The following is a 24,244-nucleotide window of genomic DNA, read 5'->3' on the forward strand; positions in this document are numbered from 1 at the left end:
TGTAATGTAATGTGGATGTGTAATGTAATGTAATGTAATGTGGATGTGTAATGTAATGTGGATGTGATGTAATGTGGATGTGTAATGTAATGTGATGTAATGTGGATGTGTAATGTAATGTGGATGTGGATGTGTAATGTAATGTGGATGTGTAATGTGATGTAATGTGGATGTGTAATGTAATGTAATGTAATGTAATGTAATGTGGATGTGTAATGTAATGTAATGTAATGTGGATGTGTAATGTAATGTAATGTGATGTAATGTGGATGTGTAATGTAATGTAATGTGGATGTGTAATGTAATGTAATGTGGATGTGTAATGTAATGTAATGTGATGTAATGTGGATGTGTAATGTAATGTAATGTAATGTAATGTGGATGTGTAATGTAATGTAATGTAATGTGATGTAATGTGGATGTGTAATGTGATGTAATGTGGATGTGTAATGTAATGTAATGTGGATGTGTAATGTAATGTAATGTGGATGTGTAATGTAATGTAATGTGGATGTGTAATGTAATGTAATGTGGATGTGTAATGTGATGTAATGTGGATGTGGATGTGTAATGTGAATGTGTAATGTAATGTGGATGTGGATGTGTAATGTGAATGTGTAATGTAATGTGGATGTGTAATGTGAATGTGTAATGTAATGTGGATGTGGATGTGTAATGTGAATGTGTAATGTAATGTGATGTAATGTGGATGTGTAATGTGATGTAATGTGGATGTGTAATGTAATGTAATGTGAATGTGTAATGTAATGTAATGTGATGTAATGTGGATGTGTAATGTGATGTAATGTGGATGTGTAATGTAATGTAATGTGAATGTGTAATGTAATGTAATGTGATGTAATGTGGATGTGTAATGTAATGTGGATGTGTAATGTGATGTAATGTGGATGTGTAATGTGATGTAATGTGGATGTGTAATGTGATGTAATGTAAATGTGTAATGTAATGTGAATGTGGATGTGTAATGTAATGTAATGTAATGTGGATGTGTAATGTAATGTAATGTGGATGTGTAATGTAATGTAATGTGGATGTGTAATGTAATGTAATGTGGATGTGTAATGTAATGTGGATGTGTACATTGTATAACAAATACTAAGTAATATATCTTCAAGATAATAAACACTTTAACCTTGAACTTGAAGTGTTCCCTCTATAGAGGTTACTCAGAGAGAAAATAGTTGCTGTAATACTTAGTTTTTGTCTTTAAACGATTTCAAGTCTATGCGTATTAAAGTCAACATGTCTATCTTCATTCACTTGTCTTACAAATAGACAGAGTGGGAGTATTTCAGTACACATTGATTCAGGTAGAGACGATCTTAGATGAGTTGTATTATGTAAAACAACACAGAGAGGACATTTCCTGTTTCTGTTTAAATTAGAAGTTACTTACAGACTACCTGGAAACTATAAATACTGGAAAAAGGAAAAATCAAACAATTTCTGAGCAGTTTCATGTTTTTTCCCTACATGCCAGAAACCATTATTTTGTAGATCTGATTGTATTTTTGGAAACATAGGTTGGCCCACAATGCCCAGTCAGTCAGCAAAGGGTTGGAAAATACTCAATGATATGCTCAGTGTTATGTGAGGTCACCACTGGAGGATGTAGACCTGCTCAGGACCATGTCAGCATCACAAAATGGCTCCCTGTTTCCTTCATGCACTACTTTTGGCCAGGGCCCCATTGGATTCTGGTCACAAGTAGTGCACTATATAGGGAACAGGGTGCCACTTGGGATGGACCCCATTTCTGGACCACAGCAGCAGCTGCCTGCTTCCCTGTAAGTTCCCAGCATGGTTGGGGTCCAGTCCATCACTATTAAAACAATTCTGGAAGTAAACTGACAATCCAATTCCAATTGAAAAGCAATAAGGGGGAAAAAATCCAGAATTGGAATTTCAGTTTACTTCCGGAATGGACTTCGAATTGAAACTGACCCCAACTCTGTCAAGTTTCCAGAGACCTTACCTGAGCTAGCCTTGACAGGAGCCAACCCTTGTGAATGGAAGGAGATATCTGTCGTATCAGTCTGCACAGGCCTCGATCGAGAGAAATACAGTACCTTGCATACCTGCGGGACCAAAATCTTGCCTTGTGAGGAAGATGGCATGGTCATGGTACTCAGCATGATCGGGGTCCCGGCGCTGCTGCGTGTTGGCCCAGCGACACACCTGCTCCAGGCTACGGGACGGGTTCCCACGCTCGATCAGGCTGATGGACTGAGGAAAGAAGAATACCGTTCTCATTTCAGAAACAATCTACAAGCCTGATCCCAGATCTGTTTGTGCTCTTGCCAACTCCATTGCTGTCATTGTTAAGCCAATGAGCGACAAGGAGTTGGCATGATACCCCAAACAGCAGGCACTCAGGCTAACAGCCTACCATAACCACTGGATAGGATCATCTCACAGTGTTTAATCATCGTTATTAATCTTACTAGCGCTCATTCAGCAGATAGATGACTACTTCAAAATGGTTTTACCTGCAATGATCGGAATCAGCATGCTTGTTTTAGCTACTTGAGTTGAAAGCACTGATTTTTAGTTGCCCTGGATAAGAGTATCTGCTCAATGACTAAAACATAATGTAATTATTAGTTATTGAGAACATACTGTACCTAGGGTGTACTAACATCCCTGGTCAAAAGTAGTACACTATATAAGGAAAAGTAGTACACTTCATAGGGAATGGAGTACCATTTTGAAGGCATCTTTATTGTTTTACAGCAACAGCCTGGAGAGGGTTCTTGTGCTTGAGGAGAATATATATATATTTTTTATTTAACCTTTATTTAACTAGGCAAGTCAGTTAAGAACAAATTGTTATTTACAATGACAGCCTACACCGGCCAAACCCAGACAACGCTGGGCCAATTGTGCGCCGCCCTATGGGACTCCCAATCATGGCCGGTTAAGATACAGCCTAGAATCGATCTAGGGTCTGTAGTGACCCCTCTAGCACTGAGATGCAGTGCCTTAGATCGCTGTGATACAGCCTGGAATGGAACCAGGGTCTGTAGTGACCCCTCTAGCACTGAGATGCAGTGCCTTAGATCGCTGTGATACAGCCTGGAATGGAACCAGGGTCTGTAGTGACCCCTCTAGCACTGAGATGCAGTGCCTTAGACCGCTGCACCACTCGGGAGTCCCCCTAATCTTATCTAAAAGGTTAGTGACTATAATTGTGCTGCTGGCAACAATTTAATTTAGTGATTTTTGTATAGAATGTTATTTAAGTTCCTGAGCTAATAGCTAATTTCTGTAGGCTATGGCAGGTGTACTAGAATGTTATTTAAATCCCTGAGCTAATAGCTCATTTCTGTAGGCTATGGCAGGTGTTCTATAATGTTATTTAAGTTCCTGAGCTAATAGCTAATTTCTGTAGGCTATGGCAGGTGTACTAGAATGTTATTTAAATCCCTGAGCTAATAGCTCATTTCTGTAGGCTATGGCAGGTGTTCTAGAATGTTATTTAAGTTCCTGAGCTAATAGCTCATTTCTGTAGGCTATGGCAGGTGTTCTAGAATGTTATTTAAGTTCCTGTGCTAATATCTAATTTATGTTGGCTATGGCAGGTGTTCTGAATGTAATTTAAGTTCCTGAGCTAATAGCTAATTTCTGTAGGCTATGGCAGGTGTTCTAGAATGTTATTTAAGTTCCTGAGTTAATAGCTAATTTATGTAGGCTATGGCAGGTGTACTAGAATGTTATTTAAATCCCTGAGCTAATAGCTCATTTCTGTAGGCTATGGCAGGTGTTCTATAATGTTATTTAAGTTCCTGAGCTAATAGCTAATTTCTGTTGGCTATGGCAGGTGTTCTAGAATGTTATTTAAATCCCTGAGCTAATAGCTAATTTCTGTAGGCTATGGCAGGTGTTCTAGAATGTTATTTAAGTTCCTGAGCTAATAGCTAATTTCTGTAGGCTATGGCAGGTGTTCTAGAATGTTATTTAAGTTCCTGTGTAGAAATACAGTATATTAGCTTCAACTTTCCAAAAATCCCTTGGAGGGAAAACAATCTTTAGATGGGAGGAACCACTGAACATCTAACTTGAATATTTGTATTTTTTTTTTATTTCACCTATATTTAACCAGGTAGGCCAGTTGAGAACAAGTTCTCATTTACAACTGCGACCTGGCGTGGCAAAATAAGAAATAATTACAATTTAGCAATTAAACACTGGAGTGATAGATGTGCAGAAGATGAATGTGCAAGTAGAGATACTGGGGTGCAAATAAGGCAAAAAATAAATAACAATATAGGCATGAGGTAGTTGGGTGGGCTATTAACAGATGGGCTGTGTACAGGTGCAATGCTCAGTAAACTGCTCTGACAGCTGATGCTTAAAGTTAGAGAGGGAGATATAAGACTCCAGCTTCAGTGATTTTTGCAATTCGTTCCAGTCTTTGGCAGCAGAGAACTGGAAGGAAAGGCAGCCAAAGGGGGAGTTGGCTTTGGGTATGACCAGTGAAATATTCCTGCTGGAGCGCGTGCTACGGGTGGATGCTGCTATGGTGACCAGTGAGCTGAGATAAGGCAGGGTTTTACCTAGCAAAGACTTATAGATAACCTGGAGCCAGTGGGTTTGGCAACGAATATGAGGTCGAGGGCCAGCCAACGAGAGCATACAGGTCGCAGTGGTGGGTAGTATAAGGGGCTTTGGTGACAAAACGGATGGCACTGTGATAGACTACATCCAATTTGCTGAGTAGAGGCTATTTTGTAAATGACATCGCCGAAGTCAAGGATCGGCCGGATAGTCAGTTTTACGAGGGTATGTTTGGCAGCACGAGTAAAGGATGCTTTCTTTGCGAAATAGGAAGCCGATTCTAGATTTAATTTTGGATTGGAGATGCTTAATGTGAGTCTGGATAGATCAAGATGGATCACTTCAAATTGATTGATTTGAATAAATTAGGGCAAATACAAATGAACAGTTGAAACAGTTAGTCAATACAATGAATCCTAGTTTCAGCCAATTTAAACACTATTTGTTTCACAATTAGTTGATTTCCCATGGCCACCCCTTATCGGCCCTGGAGAGAGACAGAAAGAGAGAGCGAGAGAGACAGAGGGAAGGAGACGAGAGCGAGAGAGACAGAGGGAAGGAGACGAGAGAGAGAGACAGGGAAGGAGACGAGAGAGAGAGAGAGGAGAGACAGGGAAGGAGACGAGAGAGACAGAGAGAAGGAGACGAGAGAGAGACAGAGCGAGCAACAGGTGTAATGTAAACTCTTACCTGTCTGAACCTGACCGTGATCAGGAAGATGAGAAGTCTTACCTGTCTGAACCTGACCGTGATCAGGAAGAAGAGAACTCTTACCTGTCTGAACCTGACCGTGATCAGGAAGAAGAGAAGTCTTACCTGTCTGTACCCAACCATGATCATGCGGACGAGGACGATGTTGATGTTGGTTCCCAAGGACTCATCGTGGTAGATCTCATCAACCTAAGGGAAGCAGCCAGAGAGATAAACAACATTAATTTATTTATTTAGTGAATTCCTTTAGCCAAGCCCTTGCTTCCGGTCCTGCTGAGTTGAGGGTGATTAGGCCCTCCGCTGAGTTGGTAGATTGGACAGACCTTAGGAATGTAGTGCATGGTTTGCTCCACCCCACAGTCACTAAGGGGTGAAGGAGTCTATAGCCTGGTCTCAGATCTGTTTGTGCTGTCTTGCCAACTCTTATGGTCATTGTCACTCCAATGGTAACAAACATGGGCCCTGGTCAAAAGTAGTGCACTATACAGGGAATAGGGTTCCATTTGGGACGCTGTCCAATATGAGATTGCTTCTGATGCTAGATTCATCATCTCATAGTGTGCTTCTTAATACGCGATGTGATGATAGCTCATAGTACACAGACGTACACAGGCCTACATCAGAGTCTACATCAAATAGTCTACACAGCACGTCACATCTGGCAAAAACACAGCTGGTAGTTTGTTTAGCTTTCAGAAGGATAAGACAGCCAGCCAGCCAGGGCCGGCCCTCCAGAAGGATAAGACAGCCATCCAGCCAGGGCCGGCCCTCCAGAAGGATAAGACAGCCATCCAGCCAGGGCCGGCCCTCCAGAAGGATAAGACAGCCATCCAGCCAGGGCCGGCCCTCCAGAAGGATAAGACAGCCAGCCAGCCAGGGCCGGCCCTCCAGAAGGATAAGACAGCCAGCCAGCCAGGGCCGGCCCTCCAGAAGAATAAGACAGCCAGCCAGCCAGGGCCGGCCCTCCAGAAGGATAAGACAGCCAGCCAGCCAGCCAGGGCCGGCCCTCCAGGAGGATAAGGCAGCCAGCCAGGGCCAGCCTTCCAGAGGTAGGACGAGCAAGTTAACAGAAACGCAAAGTCTTTCTCACTAAATATCTCTATTCTACCTACAAACTGGTATCTACGCTGCTACAGTAAACATACTCTGTATCAAAAACTCTCTCTTAACATTAACAGCAAGCATTAACTAGCATCCATAGCTCGGTCTATGAACTTGAGTGGTTGCATTTCTCCAGCGCCATCCCTCAGCTGTTCACCCCAAAAAAAGTGGTTGGTGTACACTTGTTGTTTAAATCCCAGATTACCCCTTTAACACTAATATCATGCTAATAACCTGTAATAATCTGACATAGAACCTGACAGGATAAACACCCCTACTGAACAATAACCTGTAATAATCTGACATAGAAACTGACAGGACAAACACCCTACTGAACAACAACCTGTAATAATCTGACATAGAACCTGACAGGACAAACACCCTACTGAACAATAACCTGTAATCATCTGACATAGAACCTGACAGGATAAACACCCTACTGAACAATAACCTGTAATAATCTGACATAGAACCTGACTGGACAAACACCCCTACTGAACAATAACCTGTAATAATCTGACATAGAACCTGACAGGACAAACGCCCCTACTGAATACTGATCCACTTGGCTCAATAGTTCACACCAATGTGCTTCCACTCGACAGCACAGCAGTGGAAGCAATCCCCTTTACAGAGAGAATGTGTGTGTGTGTGTGTGTGTGTGTGTGTGTGTGTGTGTGTGTGTGTGTGTGTGTGTGTGTGTGTGTGTGCGCGCATCTGTCTGTCTGCTCTCTGATGGTTTGGTTTTGCATACATGGAATGGGATGCTGTTATCCACAGTGGGTGGCTGGTAATGGGATGCTGCTGTCCACAGTGGGTGGCTGGTAATGGGATGCTGTTATCCACAGTGGGTGGCTGGTAATGGGATGCTGCTGTCCACAGTGGGTGGCTGGTAATGGGATGCTGCTATCCACAGTGGGTGGCTGGTAATGGGATGCTGTTATCCACAGTGGGTGGCTGGTAATGGGATGCTGCTATCCACAGTGGGTGGCTGGTAATGGGATGCTGCTGTCCACAGTGGGTGGCTGGTAATGGGATGCTGTTATCCACAGTGGGTGGCTGGTAATGGGATGCTGCTATCCACAGTGGGTGGCTGGTAATGGGATGCTGTTATCCACAGTGGGTGGCTGGTAATGGGATGCTGCTATCCACAGTGAGTGGGTGGCAATGGGATGCTGCTGTCCACAGTGGGTGGCTGGTAATGGGATGCTGCTATCCACAGTGAGTGGGTGGTAATGGGATGCTGCTGTCCACAGTGGGTGGCTGGTAATGGGATGCTGCTATCCACAGTGAGTGGGTGGTAATGGGATGCAGCTGTCCACAGTGAGTGGCTGGTAATGGGATGCTGCTGTCCACAGTGATTGCTTGTCATGCTGGTGCTGGGCCTTCCTGGCCATGGGACTGTGGAGTTGTTCTCCCTCTATTCTTATGAGTTGTGATTCAACAGGCAATCATGTGCGATATCTTGTTAAAACATTGGCATGCGTCCAAATGAAACCACTGTTATTATGCAATGGCTGAGCTAGTCTGACCTAGAGATGCTTTGATGACTGCAGCATGGTCCCATAATGATGCTCTGGAATGTGTGGAGACTTAATGGAGGAGCTTCAAACCAACATGGAAGTCCAATCAAAAGTCAAACCAAGTCTGCACTGTAAGTTGTTTCAACTAATTATTATTAACTAACTGCTTCCACAGCCTTTTTTAGTTGACTCAACTTTTCGGTCTAAGACTAAGTGTTACCTGAACTAAAAAAATATAGTTGGGCCAAATTTACTGTAGGTCCAACTGGAGAAAAACGTAGGCCGGAATTCAGGGAACATAAAATGATGTGTTTATTCAACTTGTCTCATAGGTTCATTCAACAAAAATGATTATTTGCGCATCTTAACTAAAACAAAAGCACTAAAACTAGTTAGACACACAAACAGTGCTTTTAATATACAATGTTTTCAACTGACTTATTTGACACAGTCTCTGTTCATTTATACAGTAATTGTTATTCTACATGTTCTTCTCTGGGATTTGAACTCACAATCTCTTGGTTCACAGCATTCCAATCTTCCTGCGTCTCCACCATGTCTGTGTCAATGACTGATTTCACCTGTATTGCTACACTTTGCACTTCAAAGTAAATCTCACCTCTGTTAAAAGGACACAAAACTATTTTATTCATTATAGTAATTAAGAAGTACCATTTTAATAGAGTAATATGCCCCACCTACATTAGACAACAACACAGAAAACCTTTAAATTGCTGAAATAAGTAAATGAATGATGAGAGAATAGTCAGATTACCTGATACCAGACAGACATAGTGGTTTAGCAGGAAGATGGGGATGATGTAAACGAAGAGGTTGTGAGTTCAAATCCCAGGTGAGAACACACATATATATATATATATATATATATATATAAATGAACATGCATTGAAAACATTGTATGTTAAAAGCACTGTGCTTGTAACCAGATGCACTTTTTTTAGTGAAGATGCCCAAATAATAATTTATAGTTTAATGAACATATGAAACAAGTTGAGCAAACAGATAATTTTAAGTTGACTTTTTCCCCCCTAGGTTTACTCAACCCATAAGGCTCTGGTCAAACATAGTGCACTACGGAATATGGAGCCATTTGTGACGCAGACTAAGTAACATTTCCATCCGAGCATGTTTTATCCTCATCAAACCATCCACTACATGTCAACACTCCCTCTAGGGTCCTATAGAGTCAATCAACAGCTTCAATTTGTGGTTTTCTGAATGCGGGTTTGAGGAAAAGAACCAGGGATGGGTGGAGGGATTTGGAATCTTGTTTCTGTTTCCATAGCTACATATAGAAGTCTTAGAACAAGAACAGCTTGGTTATGGATCATGATGATCAACATGCCGAGTCAGCTGACTGGAGACCAGAAGGGACCAGGAGACACAGGGTTCATTGAGTTCCACATAAAAAAAAACAACCTTTCTAATGATTCTTTCCTCACAGGTGTCTCTTTAACCTGTTGTCCTAGAAAATATAAATGCTATGAAAACATATATGTAAGCTATACATACAATCAGTCTTCTATGGTTGGTTTGTTTTGAACTTTGTATGTCTGCCCAAACATGAACTTGATGTACTGGCTGCGGTTACTAGACAGTTTGTGTGAATATGTCTCGATGCTTTACTGCGTCATTTTCCTTTTTCTTCAAGTGTGTCTTAAACTAAAATGTATGGATGAAATAGGCTGCCGTTGGGCCTCCCGAGTGGTGCAGCCTTCCTAGGTACTGCTTCGCAGTGTTGCGGCGTCACTACAGTCTGGGATCGAACCCAGGCTTTGTCACAACCGTCTGTGACCGGGAGTCCCATAGGGCGGCGCCCAATAAGCCCAGCGTTGTCATAATTAGGGGAGGGTTTGGCCCGGGGGGGCTTGACTTGGCTCATCGCGCTCTAGCGACTCCTTGTGGCGGGCCAAGCGCCTGCAGGCTGACCTTGTCATCAGTTGAATGGTGCAGCTGGCTTCTGGGTTAAGCGGCTGGTGTTAAGAAACGCGGCTTTGGGGGGTGGTCATGTTTCGGAGGACACATGATTTGACCTTTGCCTCCCCCGAGCCCGTTGCGGCGTTGCAGCGATGAGACAAGATCGTGAAAAAATGCAAATACAAATAATAATAATAATAATAATAATAATAATAAGGACATTATATAGGATATTGACCACAACAAAACATGGAAGATATATGTTATTCTCTTCCAGTTTTATGCCTGTTCAAAGTTAACTTCAAAGCATAATTTAACAATAAAGTGTGCAGAAACCATCAAACACACACGCCCAGATATGTTTCAAAATACACACACACACACACACACACACACACACACACACACACACACACACGCCCAGATATGTTTCAAAATACACATTCGCCCAGATAAGTTTCAACAACACTAGACCAGCTATGTTTCAACAACACTAGACCGGATATGTTTCAACAACACTAGACCGAATATGTCTCAACAACACTAGACCGGCTATGTTTCAACAACACTAGACCGGATATGTCTCAACAACACTAGACCGGATATGTCTCAACAACACTAGACCGGATATGTCTCAACAACACTAGACCGAATATGTCTCAACAACACTAGACCGTATATGTCTCAACAACACTAGACCAGATGTCTCAACAACACTAGACCATGGTGAGTTAGGTCAAATGGTCTCCTCCCAGCAGAGCGAAGGTCGGCCATATTGATTTATCTGTGTTAGTGACAGTCTCTCTCCTGTTTACCAGAATACTGGAGGTCTGAACTGATGCACTTTGTTTTCGAGTGATGCTTTAAACACAGCCGAGGAAGGCCCTGGGATGGCCTGCCTGTCTATGATGTCATAAACACATCAGTCACAGTGATAAAGGCAGGCGTTGCACATGCCGCCTCTCAGGTCACTCTAAGTACGGTGGTGCTCCTTACAAATTACAGAACCGAAATAAGGAAGCATTTTTGCTTTGCTGGTCTCTCTGTAACTATGTCATGAATGTAAATAAACCCAGCTGGGGGGAGTCTATGCCAAGTTCTCCAAAACAAGACGTGATGTTTACCCTCTCCCCAAGGACACATCACCCATCTATCAGCCTTCTATCTGTGCACATATAGCTGAATTAAGAGGGAAGAGATGTCTAACACACTAGATAAATGATAAGCTAAATGTCAATAGGCAGGACAGCACACAATGTTTAAAAAAACCACAGTACAAACATATAAACGACTGTGTAACTGACGCAAGAATGGAACTTGGCAACAATCCAACATTTACACAGCAAAGGAACGTAGACTAGGCTACACATCAACCAAATAGCCTTATTCATTCACTTCCAGAACAGTAATTCAGCTATTTAATGAAACCGTGTATAAGTAAAGTAAAGGCAGATGACGCCAGATTCCCCTTGACTTTGTGTGATGTAATGTATTCAGATCTCCATACTGAGTTGAATGCTGACCTGTATAAATGTCGGGTTGATGTTGGACGTTAAACTGAGCAGCTGTTGAACAATGACGACAAACATCAGAAATAGCCACAGCCATTTCCTGCCATAGTGGAGCATACTCTAAACTGTAAGCTAGCTGGAGGGATATACAGTGCCGGTCAAAAGATTTAGAACACCTACTCATTCAAAAGCTTTTTCTTTATTTTTACTATTTATGACATTGTAGAATAATAGTGAATACATGAAATAACACATATGGAATCACGTAGTAACCAAAAAAGTCTTAAACACATGAAAATACATGAGGAGGTGTGATGGTGTCGGGGTGCTTTGCAGGCGACACTGTCAGTGATTTATTTAGAATTCAAGGCACACAGCATTCTGCAGCGATACGCCATCCCATCTGGTTTGCACTTAGTGGGACTATAATTAGTTTTTCAATGACCCAACACCTCCAGGCTGTGTAAGGGCTATTTGACCAAGAAGGAGAGTGATGGAGTGCTGCATCAGATGACCTGGCCTCCACAAACACCCAACCTTAACCCAATTGAGACGTTTGGGATGAGTTGGGCTGCAGAGTGAAGGAAATTCAGCCAGCAAGTGCTCAGCATATGTGTGAACTCCTTCAAGACTGTTGGAAAAGCATTCCAGGTGAAGCTGGTTGAGAGAATGCCAAGAGTATGCAAAGCTGTAATCAAGGCAAAGGGTGGATAATTTGAAGAATTTCACATCTAAAACAGATTTTGATTTGTTTTACACTTTTTTGGTTACTACATGATTCCATGTGTTATTTGATAGTTTTGATGTCTTCACTATTATTCTACAATGTAGAAAATAGTAAAAAAAATAAAGAAAAACCCTTGAATGAGTAAGTGAGTGCAAACGTTTGACTGGTGCTGTACATCTCATCCTACCTGCCTGCCTTGTGTACAGCATAACATCAACATGGACAAAACCCCTCGTGGGTTTTCTCTAACAACACAGCCATTGTGCTCAGGCAGGCACCTCATAGCCTCCTAGCATGGCTTGGTCCAGACAGGCTCCTCACAGGCTCTGCAGGGTCCTAGCATGGTTTGGTCCAGGCAGACACCTCACAGGCTCTGCAAGCATGGCTTGGTCCAGACAGGCACCTCACAGGCTCTGCAGGCTCCTAGCATGGCTTGTTCCAAGCAGACACCTCACAGGCTCTGCAAGCTCCTAGCATGGCTTGGTCTAGACAGGCACCTCACAGGCTCTGCAAGCTCCTAGCATGGCTTGGTCTAGACAGGCACCTCACAGGCTCTGCAAGCTCCTAGCATGGCTTGGTCTAGACAGGCACCTCACAGGCTCTGCAGGCTCCTAGCATGGCTTGTTTCAGGCAGGCACCTCGCAGGCTCTGCAGGTTCCTAACATGGCTTGTTCCAGGCAGGCACCTCGCAGGCTCTGCAGGCTCCTAGCATGGCTTGGTCCAGGCAGGATGTGCTTTAATCAGTTCCTTGGCCCTGGAGATTTTCTCCAAGTGGTACTGTACTAGCTCCACATTCTGTACTGGTGGCTGGGAAGGATTGGTGGGATTTGGGTGGGTAGAGCTATTTCAGACACAGCAAGCCACTGGCTTAACCAGAAGAGCTACAGTGTTTACCTTGTTTGTAGAAACTTAGACCTCTCAGTCTAAAGAGACTGGGAGCAACAAACCATTTCTCTCTCCTCACTTGCTCTTGCTCTCTCTGAATGAATGTTATTAGAATGTAAACATTATTAGAATGTAAAGTTTCAAGTTTAAACGTTTATTTGTCACATGCACAGGATACAGCAGCTATAAAATAGTACAGTCATGGCCAAAGGTTTTGAGAATGACACAAATATTAATTTTCACAAACTCTGCTGCCTCAGTTTGTATCATGGCAATTTGCATATACTCCAGAATGTTATGAAGAGTGATCAGATGAATTGCAATTAATTGCAAAGTCCCTCTTTGCCATGCAAATGAACTGAATCCCCCCAAAAACATTTCAACTGCATTTCAACCCTGCCACAAAAGGACCAGCTGACATCATGTCAGTGATTCTCTCGTTAACACAGGTGTGAGTGTTGATGAGGACAAGGCTGGAGATCACTCTGTCATGCTGATTGAGTTCGAATAACAGACTGGAAGCTTCAAAAGGAGGGTGGTGCTTGGAATCATTGTTCTTCCTTTGTCAACCATGGTTACCTGCAAGGGAACACGTGCCGTCATCATTGCTTTGCACAAAAAGGGCTTCACAGGCAAGGATATTGCTGCCAGTAATATTGCACCTAAATCAACCATTTATCGGATAATCAAGAACTTCAAGGAGAGAGGTTCAATTGTTGTGAAGAAGGCTTCAAGGCACCCAAGAAAGTCCAGCAAGCGCCAGGACTGTCTCCTAAAGTTGATTCAGCTGCGGGATCGGGGCACCACCATTACAGAGCTTGCTCAGGAATGGCAGCAGGCAGGTGTGAGTGCATCTGCACGCACAGTGAGGCGTAGACTTTTGGAGGCAAGAAGGGCAGCAAAGAAGCCACTTCTCTCCAGGAACAACATCAGGGACAGACTGATATTCTGCAAAAAGTACAAGGATTGGACTGCTGAGGACTGGGGTAAAGTCATTGTCTCTGATGAATCCCCTTTCCGATTGTTTGGGGCATCCGGAAAAAAGCTTGTCCGGAGAAGACAAGGTGAGCGCTACCATCACTCCTGTGTCATGCCAACAGTAATGAATCCTGAGACCATTCATGTGTGGGGTTGATTCTCAGCCAAGGGAGTGGGCTCACAATTTTGCCTAAGAACACAGCCATGACTAAAGAATAGTACCAACACATCCTCGGAGTGCAACTTCTCCCAACCATCCAGGGACAGTTTGATGACGAAAAATGCCTTTTCCAGCATGATGGAGCACCTTGCCATAAGGCAAAAGTGATGACTAAGTGGCTCGGGGAACAAAACATAGATATTTTGGGTCCATGGCCAGGAAACTCCCCAGACCAAACATTTGTCATTTTTGATACTGTCGCAAAGCTAACTAAAAAGCAGCATTCCCCAAGACAGGATGGCTTTCACTTCAGCAGTGATAAATTCATGAACTTCTTTGAGGAAAATATGATCATTAGAAAGAAATTACGGACTCCTCTTTAAATCTGCGTATTCCTCCAAAGCTCAGTTGTCCTGAGTCTGCACAACTCTGCCAGGACCTAGGCTCAAGGGAGACACTCAAGTGTATTAGTACTATATCTCTTGACACAATGATGAAAATAATCCTGACCTCTAAACCTTCAAGCTGCATACTGGACCCTATTCCAACTAAACTACTGAAAGAGCTGCTTCCTGTGCTTGGCCCTCCTATGTTGAACATAATAAACGGCTATCTATCCACCGGATGCGTACCAAACTGGGTTAGATCTTATCTGTCGGAAAGATATCAGTTTGTCTCTGTGGATGGTTTGTCCTCTGACAAATCAACTGTACATTTCGGTGTTCCTCAAGGTTCTGTTTTAGGACCACTATTGTTTTCACTATATATTTTACCTCTTGGGTATGTAATTCAAAAACATAATGTTAACTTTCACTGCTATGCGGATGACACACAGCTGTCCATTTCGATGAAACATGGTGAAGCCCCAAAATTGCCCTCACTCGAAGCCTGCGTTTCAGACATAAGGAAGTGGATGGCTGCAAATGTTCTACTTTTAAACTCAGACAAAACAGAGATGCTTGTTCTAGGTCCCAAGAAACAAAGAGATCTTCTGTTGAATCTGACAATTAATCTTGATGGTTGTACAGTCGTCTCAAATAAAACTGTGAAGGACCCCGGCGTTACTCTGGACCCTGATCTCTCTTTTGTCACTTCAAGGTTAGACTACTGCAATGCTTTACTTTCCGGCTACCCGGATAAAGCACTAAATAAACTTCAGTGAGTGCTAAATACGGCTGCTAGAATCTTGACTAGAACCAAAACATTTAATCATATTACTCCAGTGCTAGCCTCTCTACACTGGCTTCCTGTTAAAGCAAGGGCTGATTTAAATGTTTTACTGCTAACCTACAAAGCATTACATGGGCTTGCTCCTACCTATCTTCCCGATTTGGTCCTAATTGTCCCTAGAATTTCTAAGCAAACAGCTGGAAGCAGGGCTTTCTCCTATAGAGCTCCATTTTTATGGAATGGTCTGCCTACCCATGTGAGAGACATGAGATGATTGAGTGTAGTCTGGCCCAGGAGTGTGAAGGTGAACGGAAAGGCACTGGAGCAACGAACCACCCTTGCTGTCTCTGCCTGCCCGGTTCCACTCTCTCCACTGGGATTCTCTGCCTCTAACCCTATTACAGGGGCTGAGTCACTGGCTTACTGGTGTTCTTCCATGCCGACCCTAGGAGGGGTGCGTCACTTGAGTGGGTTGAGTCACTGACGTGGTCTTCCTGTCTGGGTTGGCGCCCCCCCTTGGGTTGTGCCGTGGCGGAGATCTTTGTGGGCTATACTCGGCCTTGTCTCAGGATGGTAAGTTGGTGGTAGAAGATATCCCTCTAGTGGTGTGGGGGCTGTGCTTTGGCAAAGTAGGTGGGGTTATATCCTGCCTGTTTGGCCCTGTCCGGGGGTATCATCGGATGGGGCCACAGTGTCTCCTGACCCCTCCTGTCTCAGCCTCCAGTATTTATGCTGCAGTAGTTTATGTGTCTGGACAACTACTGTGATTATTATTATTTGACCATGCTGGTCATTTATGAACATTTGAACATCTTGGCCATGTTCTGTTATAATCTCCACCCGGCACAGTCAGAAGAGGACTGGCCACCTCTCATAGCCTGGTTCCTCTCTAGGTTTCTTCCTAGGTTTTGACCTTTCTAGGGAGTTTCTCCTAGCCACCGTGCTTCTACACCTGCATTGCTTGCTGTTTGGGGTTTTAGGCTGGGTTTCTGTACAGCACTTTGAGATATCAGCTGATGTAAGAAGGGCTATATAAATACATTTGATTTGATTTGATTTAGGCTATGGAATCATCAACAGATGAACCATAGAGCAGCAGGCCTCCTCAACAGACAGTAGGCTATGGAATCATCAACAGATGGACCACAGAGCAGCAGGCCTCCTCAACAGACAGTAGGCTATGGAATCATCAACAGATGGACCACAGAGCAGCAGGCCTCCTCAACAGACAGTAGGCTATGGAATCATCGAACAGATGGACCATAGAGCAGCAGGCCTCCTCAACAGACATTAGGCTATGGAATCATCAACAGATGGACCATAGAGCAGCAGGCCTCCTCAACAGACAGTAGGCTATGGAATCATCAACAGATGGACCACAGAGCAGCAGGCCTCCTCAACAGACAGTAGGCTATGGAATCATCAACAGATGGACCATAGAGCAGCAGGCCTCCTCAACAGACAGTAGGCTATGGAATCATCAACAGATGGACCACAGAGCAGCAGGCCTCCTCAACAGACATTAGGCTATGGAATCATCAACAGATGGACCACAGAGCAGCAGGCCTCCTCAACAGACATTAGGCTATGGAATCATCGAACAGATGGACCACAGAGCAGCAGGCCTCCTCAACAGACAGTAGGCTATGGAATCATCAACAGATGGACCACAGAGCAGCAGGCCTCCTCAACAGACAGTAGGCTATGGAATCATCAACAGATGGACCACAGGGCAGCAGGCCTCCTCAACAGACAGTAGGCTATGGAATCATCAACAGATGGACCACAGAGCAGCAGGCCTCCTCAACAGACATTAGGCTATGGAATCATCAACAGATGGACCACAGAGCAGCAGGCCTCCTCAACAGACAGTAGACTATGGAATCATCAACAGATGAACCACAGAGCAGCAGGCCTCCTCAACAGACATTAGGCTATGGAATCATCAACAGATGGTGGACCACAGAGCAGCAGGCCTCCTCAACAGACAGTAGGCTATGGAATCATCAACAGATGGACCACAGAGCAGCAGGCCTCCTCAACAGACAGTAGGCTATGGAATCATCAACAGATGGACCACAGAGCAGCAGGCCTCCTCAACAGACATTAGGCTATGGAATCATCAACAGATGGACCACAGAGCAGCAGGCCTCCTCAACAGACAGTAGGCTATGGAATCATCAACAGATGGACCACAGAGCAGCAGGCCTCCTCAACAGACAGTAGGCTATGTAATCATGGAACAGATGGACCACAGAGCAGCAGGCCTCCTCAACAGACAGTAGGCTATGGAATCATCAACAGATGGACCACAGAGCAGCAGGCCTCCTCAACAGACAGTAGGCTATGGAATCATCAACAGATGGACCACAGAGCAGCAGGCCTCCTCAACAGACATTCACTGTAGCCTGAAGTTGTTTGATATGCTGTGTTAGTGTCAGCCTGGCCTGGCAGAGCAGACCAGCAGGGCTGAGCAGCAGCAGATCCTCTAGTCGGGTGGATGTGTGTTCTGATTGGCTGCCATGCAAAGCAGCAGTCCAGCACCAGCCAGCCCCATCCCGCCACAGCCCACCCCCGCCCTCTCCACTCCCAGTCAACTCACAGTGGCTGCCTCCCAAATGGAAACCAATTCCCTATATAGTGCACAACTTTTAACAAGCAGCCCTAGGGAATAGGGTGCCGTTTAAGATACAACAGTGACAGGTCTAGTGCAGCTAATCAGACCACCCTGCTGGACCCAAATGGTAACTGTTACAGAGTGACACCAGCACCTTGTGAAAATCTGACTTGGTGGATTAGGGTTGTGGAATCAGATTAAGGTGGTAGGAGCTGCCTGAGACTGCAATGAACAAACTGACAGGTTTTTCTCTTTCATTAGTAATCCATCAACATTCAGAGAGAGAGAGGCGAGGGATACATAATGTGTCAACGTCCACTATGTGAGAGGAGGGGACAAGTACAGTAACAACCAGGCCCTGAGGGGGAATCTATACACATTGGGGGGGGGGGGGGGGGGGATCAGTCTGGCCAGCGAGCCAGCAACAAAGCTGTTACTACTCTATCATGGCAAGTCATTCCCACGAGAGAGCATAGTTTTCCAATTTCCACAAACAGTCATCTTGTACTGCAGGCAAAGGTCAACTGGTTTGGTCAATTACATTCCAATAGCTTTTTGGAATTTCAGTTTACATAAGTGAATTTAAATGGAATTGACCCCCAAACCCTGGTCTGAATGGTGAATAGTACAGTAAGCTGTTCACAGGAAAGTTAAAGCACTCACACACAGAAAAACAGTGCATAGGGGACAAACGGTTAGGAAAGATTTAAAGGTCCCGAACACTCATTCTGATTCCCATGTAAAATTGCCTTTTGAGTGACAAAAACAACACCAACAATATTTTTCACCAATAAAACATTTCAAAATGTGAAGTTAGGAAGTCTGAAAGGACAGATTGAGTGGGTGGGGACCTAGTAGCCTGAGTGGGTGGGGACCTAGCAGGCTGAGTGGGCGGGGACCTAGCAGGCTGAGTGGGTGGGGACCTAGTAGCCTGAGTGGGTGGGGACCTAGCAGGCTGAGTGGGCGGGGACCTAGCAGGCTGAGTGGGCGGGGACCTAGTAGGCTGTGTGGGCGGGGACCTAGCAGGCTGAGTGGGCGGGGACCTAGTAGCCTGAGTGGGCGGGGACCTAGCAGGCTGAGTGGGCGGGGACCTAGCAGGCTGAGTGGGCGGGGACCTAGCAGGCTGAGTGGGCGGGGACCTAGTAGACTGTGTGGGCGGGGACCTAGCAGGCTGAGTGGGAGGGGACCTAGGAGGCTGAGTGGGCGTGGACCTAGCAGGCTGAGTGGGCGGGGACCTAGTAGGATGAGTGGGCGGGGACCTAGCAGACTGAGTGGGCGGGGACCTAGCAGACTGAGTGGGCGGGGACCTAGCAGGCTGAGTGGGCGGGGACCTAGCAGGCTGAGTGGGCGGGGACCTAGTAGGCTGAGTGGGCGGGGACCTAGCAGGCTGAGTGGGCGGGGACCTAGCAGGCTGAGTGGGCGGGGACCTAGGAGGCTGAGTGGGCGGGGACCTAGCAGGCTGAGTGGGCGGGGACCTAGTAGGCTGAGTGGGCGGGGACCTAGCAGGCTGAGTGGGCGGGGACCTAGCAGGCTGAGTGGGCGGGGACCTAGCAGGCTGAGTGGGCGGGGACCTAGTAGACTGAGTGGGCGGGGACCTAGAAGACTGAGTGGGCGGGGACCTAGCAGGCTGAGTGGGCGGGGACCTAGCAGGCTGAGTGGGCGGGGACCTAGTAGGCTGAGTGGGCGGGGACCTAGCAGGCTGAGTGGGCGGGGACCTAGCAGGCTGAGTGGGCGGGGACCTAGGAGGCTGAGTGGGCGGGGACCTAGCAGGCTGAGTGGGCGGGGACCTAGTAGGCTGAGTGGGCGGGGACCTAGCAGGCTGAGTGGGCGGGGACCTAGCAGGCTGAGTGGGCGGGGACCTAGCAGGCTGAGTGGGCGGGGACCTAGTAGACTGAGTGGGCGGGGACCTAGAAGACTGAGTGGGCGGGGACCTAGCTGGCTGAGTGGGCGGGGACCTAGCAGGCTGAGTGGGCGGGGACCTAGTAGGCTGAGTGTGCGGGGACCTAGCAGGCTGAGTGGGCGGGGACCTAGTAGGATGAGTGGGCGGGGACCTAGTTGGCTGAGTGGACGGGGACCTAGCAGGCTGAGTGGGCGGGGACCTAGTAGGATGAGTGTGCGGGGACCTAGTAGGCTGAGTGGGCGGGGACCTAGCAGGCTGAGTGGGTGGGGACCTAGTAGGCTGAGTGGGCGGGGACCTAGTTGGCTGAGTGTGCGGGGACCTAGCAGGCTGAGTGGGCGGGGACCAAGCAGTCTGAGTGGGCGGGGACCTAGTAGGCTGAGTGGGCGGGGACCTAGCAGGCTGAGTGGGCGGGGACCTAGCAGGCTGAGTGGGCGGGGAGTTCACCTTGAATGACGGTTCTTTGAAAACGTCTATGCGAAGCCCCGTGGACACAGTGAGCAGTCACATTATCTCAAGCAAATTTTCTGATACACAAATCAACTCAAACAACAATGAAATTGCATGCAACATCCAATCCTGTCATACATACTCTCTCACGGTTTCACAAATTATGTATCAATCCTGTTTGGTTATTGAATAAAGCATCAATATAGACCAAATACTACTTCCATGACCAGGTGAAAGCGATGATCCCTTATTGCTGTTACTTCAAATCAGTGTAGATGAAGGGGAAGAGACAGGTTAAAGAATTGTTTTGAAGCCTTGAGACAATTGAGACATTGAATGTGTGTGTGTGCCATTCAGAGGGTGAATGGGCAAGACAAAAGATTGAAGTGCCTTTGAATGGGGTATGGTGGTAGGTGCCAGGAGCACCGGTTTGAACTGCAACACTAGTGGGTTTTTCCAACTCAGCATTAGGAAGGTGTTCCTAATGTTTGGAATATTCAGTGTATATTACCTCTTAGACAATGTTCATAACTCATGACTATCAATGATGTCAAGAAGTCTGCATGAATCTCCTGTTTGAAATGTCTCTCGACGTAATGACATGACAACTGTGTTGGGGGTTTTTGGCAACCCTTCCCCTTGCTTTTGTTAAATGCTGGCTAAAGACCTAGCTAGCCAGCAACTTCTCTAGCGAACAGCAGACCCAGATGAAAGCTGAAACCTATAAGTACATTTGCCTTAGAATAGATGAGTAGGAGAAACCACTAATTATATTTGTTGACACGCTGCAGTCAACTTTAGGCATCAGTTGACTAGCTAACTAGCTATGTAAACCATACCCCTCTGCAAACACGCCTTCTGCCATGTTGGTTACAAGGCGTACCTTATTTAAATTAGGTAAGAGAATAAGACGTTACCATTGGTGCATTAAAATGAGAGCCTTTTTGTGATGTCACAAAAAAAACGTAATAATCCCGCCTCCTGAATCCAAGTGTGACTTTATGATCAAACTTTAGAAGCAACAGTCATTTGTTATACTTTGGTCATCTTTCATCTCGTTTCATCCTAATATAATCCAATTTGATTAAAAACATGATTTTTAAGTGTACGGGACCTTTTAAGGTAACACTTAAGTAGAGTGGTGAGTATGTGATGTGTAACATTCACATAGGGCGATTCCATGCCAGCGTAGACCCCATATATTTTATATCTCAGATTGTTCTGCCAGTTATCACATAGATACTTCATTGGGAGGAAGGATATTTAACATGCTTTTTACATTTGTATCACAAACAATTTTTTCACTAATTGGTATTTAAATGGTATTAATCATAATGAAAGTAGACCCTTTTTAAACCTATACATGCCTCCTGTAAAACCCTATGATCTGTGAAATATACATGACACAGACAAAGTCTTTATAGTGTGCTCTAAAATGCGGAGTATGTCTTGATTCTGAAATACTATTTTCACATTCATTTATGCAACATTTAAAATATGAATATCTCAACAGTATTGTTTGGATCAATATACTCTACAAGTACATACAATTTCCAGAGTGGGCTCTCTGCTAACTCTGAAGATACGATTTATGAGCCCCGCCAACACAGTGAATAGGAAAATGGATTCAAAAGGGAACTCCCTCTGTTGGTGATTTGCTGAATGTGCAATCCTAAAGGAGGGCTGTGATTGGTTAATGACCTATAATATACATTTCTATGTATAAAATGGGTCCTATCATTAAAAGTACCAGAGAGCCCACTCTGGAAATGTGATGTGTTTGAAGAATATATTGTTACAACCAATATGTAAAAAAAAAGGGTACTTTTGAGATATTAATACAAGTATTTTAAATGCTGATGAAATTAGTGTGAAAAATTGTATTCCAAAATCTAAACATTCTCCATATTTGAGAGGACAATATAAGGAGTATGACAACACTAAGATGTTGTCTGTATCATGTACTGCGTTTACACAGACAGCCCAATTCTAATCTGTTCTTCACTATTTGGTCTTTTGACCAATAAGTTTAGCTCTGAAAAAGATCTGATGTTGAAAAGATCTGATGTGACTGATCAAAAGAACAATTAATTGAGAAAAAAAAATATCAGAATTGGGCTGCCTGTGTAAACGCAGCCACAGGGTTTAAAAAGGGCCTACAAAGGCCACTTTCATCATGATTTTCCCCAAAATTGTTGGTGATACAAATATAAAAAGCAGGTCAAACATCCTTCCTGCCAATAGAAGTTACTATGTGAGCATTGCCAGAAAAATCTGACATACCAAAAATATTTTGGGCCTACACTGGCGTTGAACCGCCAATAGCATTCATAAAGTATTTATATGTGTGGCATAAAGAGTAAAAATGGACTTACTATGTTGATGAGTGTGAGGACATAGTTCTGTACGTGCTCCTTGCCATGGAAGCGCACCACAGAGTCGTCCACAGCCAGCAGCACCTCGATGTTGTAGTCGTCCTTCTTGGCGTGCCGCCGTTTGCGCTCAGACTCTGTCACCTTGTGCTCCAAGAGGTCCAGAGCGGCAGGGAGGTTAGCAATCCCAAAGTCTGTCACTGTGTGGAAGAGAAGAGACATGAGGAATTACAACAGGTAACATTTAGCATACAGCAGCATGTTTACATGAGGAATTACAACAGGTAACATTTAGCATACAGCAGCATGTTTACATGAGGAATTACAACAGGTAACATTTAGCATACAGCAGCATGTTTACATGAGGAATTACAACCAGTAACATAGCAACATTTAGCATACAGCAGCATGTTTACATGAGGAGATAGTATGGCCTCCTCTCCGATGGCTCCCAATTCCCTATTTAGTACACTCCTTGTAGGTGCTTCATAACATTAAAAAGGGAAAACAGTGCCATTGGGGACATAACCTACTGCTGCTCAAGCGTTGGTCAAGCGTTGGTCAAAAGTAGTGCACTTAAATAGGAAATGGGGAGAAATATGGGACACAACCAAGCTTTGGAATCGTCTCGTGTCGTCTCAATGATGCAGACAGTCCAGACATGAACAGGAGAGACTGTACAAGGCTGAACTGAGACCTGTACAATGATGCAGACAGTCCAGACATGAACAGGAGAGACTGTACAAGGCTGAACTGAGACCTGTACAATGATGCAGACAGTCCAGACATGAACAGGAGAGACTGTATCAGGTTGAACTGAGACCTGTACAATGATGCAGACAGTCCAGACATGAACAGGAGAGACTGTACAAGGCTGAACTGAGACCTGTACAATGATACAGACAGTCCAGACATGAACAGGAGAGACTGTACAAGGCTGAACTGAGACCTGTACAATGATGCAGACAGTCCAGACATGAACAGGAGAGACTGTATCAGGCTGAACTGAGACCTGTACAATGATGCAGACAGTCCAGACATGAACAGGAGAGACTGTACAAGGCTGAACTGAGACCTGTACAATGATGCAGACAGTCCAGACATGAACAGGAGAGACTGTACAAGGCTGAACTGAGACCTGTACAATGATGCAGACAGTCCAGACATGAACAGGAGAGACTGTACAAGGCTGAACTGAGACCTGTACAATGATGCAGACAGTCCAGACATGAACAGGAGAGACTGTACAAGGCTGAACTGAGACCTGTACAATGATGCAGACAGTCCAGACATGAACAGGAGAGACTGTACAAGGCTGAACTGAGACCTGTACAATGATACAGACAGTCCAGACATGAACAAGAGAGACTGTACAAGGCTGAACTGAGACCTGTACATTACAACGACCCCTTGATCCCATCACCTGAACACCTCCAATCATACATCAACAACAGCATGACACGTCAACATCCTCTTCCTGTTCAACCACCTAGAACTATGTACACTATATATAATGACAGAAACCTCTAGAACTATGTACACTATATATAATGACAGAAACCTCTAGAACCTCTAGAACTATGTACACTATATATAATGACAGAAACCTCTAGAACCTCTAGAACT

General features: G+C 44.8%; 1 protein-coding gene across 4 annotated transcripts in view; it reads right to left on the reverse strand.

Moving 5' to 3' along the window:
• Nucleotides 1-24,244, reverse strand: part of adamts14 (ADAM metallopeptidase with thrombospondin type 1 motif, 14) — a 128,770-nt gene that overhangs the window by 53,188 nt on the left and 51,338 nt on the right. For 3 of the 4 annotated variants that reach the window (XM_029697492.1, XM_029697489.1, XM_029697493.1), the window contains exons 4-6: nt 22,622-22,818; nt 5,395-5,478; nt 2,091-2,247 (exon numbers count right to left, since the gene is read on the reverse strand). In XM_029697492.1, the coding sequence (XP_029553352.1) occupies nt 2,091-2,247; nt 5,395-5,478; nt 22,622-22,818 (438 nt within the window). The remainder of the gene's footprint in view (nt 1-2,090; nt 2,248-5,394; nt 5,479-22,621; nt 22,819-24,244) is intronic. The other variant, XM_029697491.1, reaches the window with a different exon arrangement.

The sequence above is a fragment of the Salmo trutta genome, chromosome 18, assembly GCF_901001165.1.
Source record: "Salmo trutta chromosome 18, fSalTru1.1, whole genome shotgun sequence".
In the NCBI taxonomy this organism is placed as follows: domain Eukaryota; kingdom Metazoa; phylum Chordata; class Actinopteri; order Salmoniformes; family Salmonidae; genus Salmo; species Salmo trutta.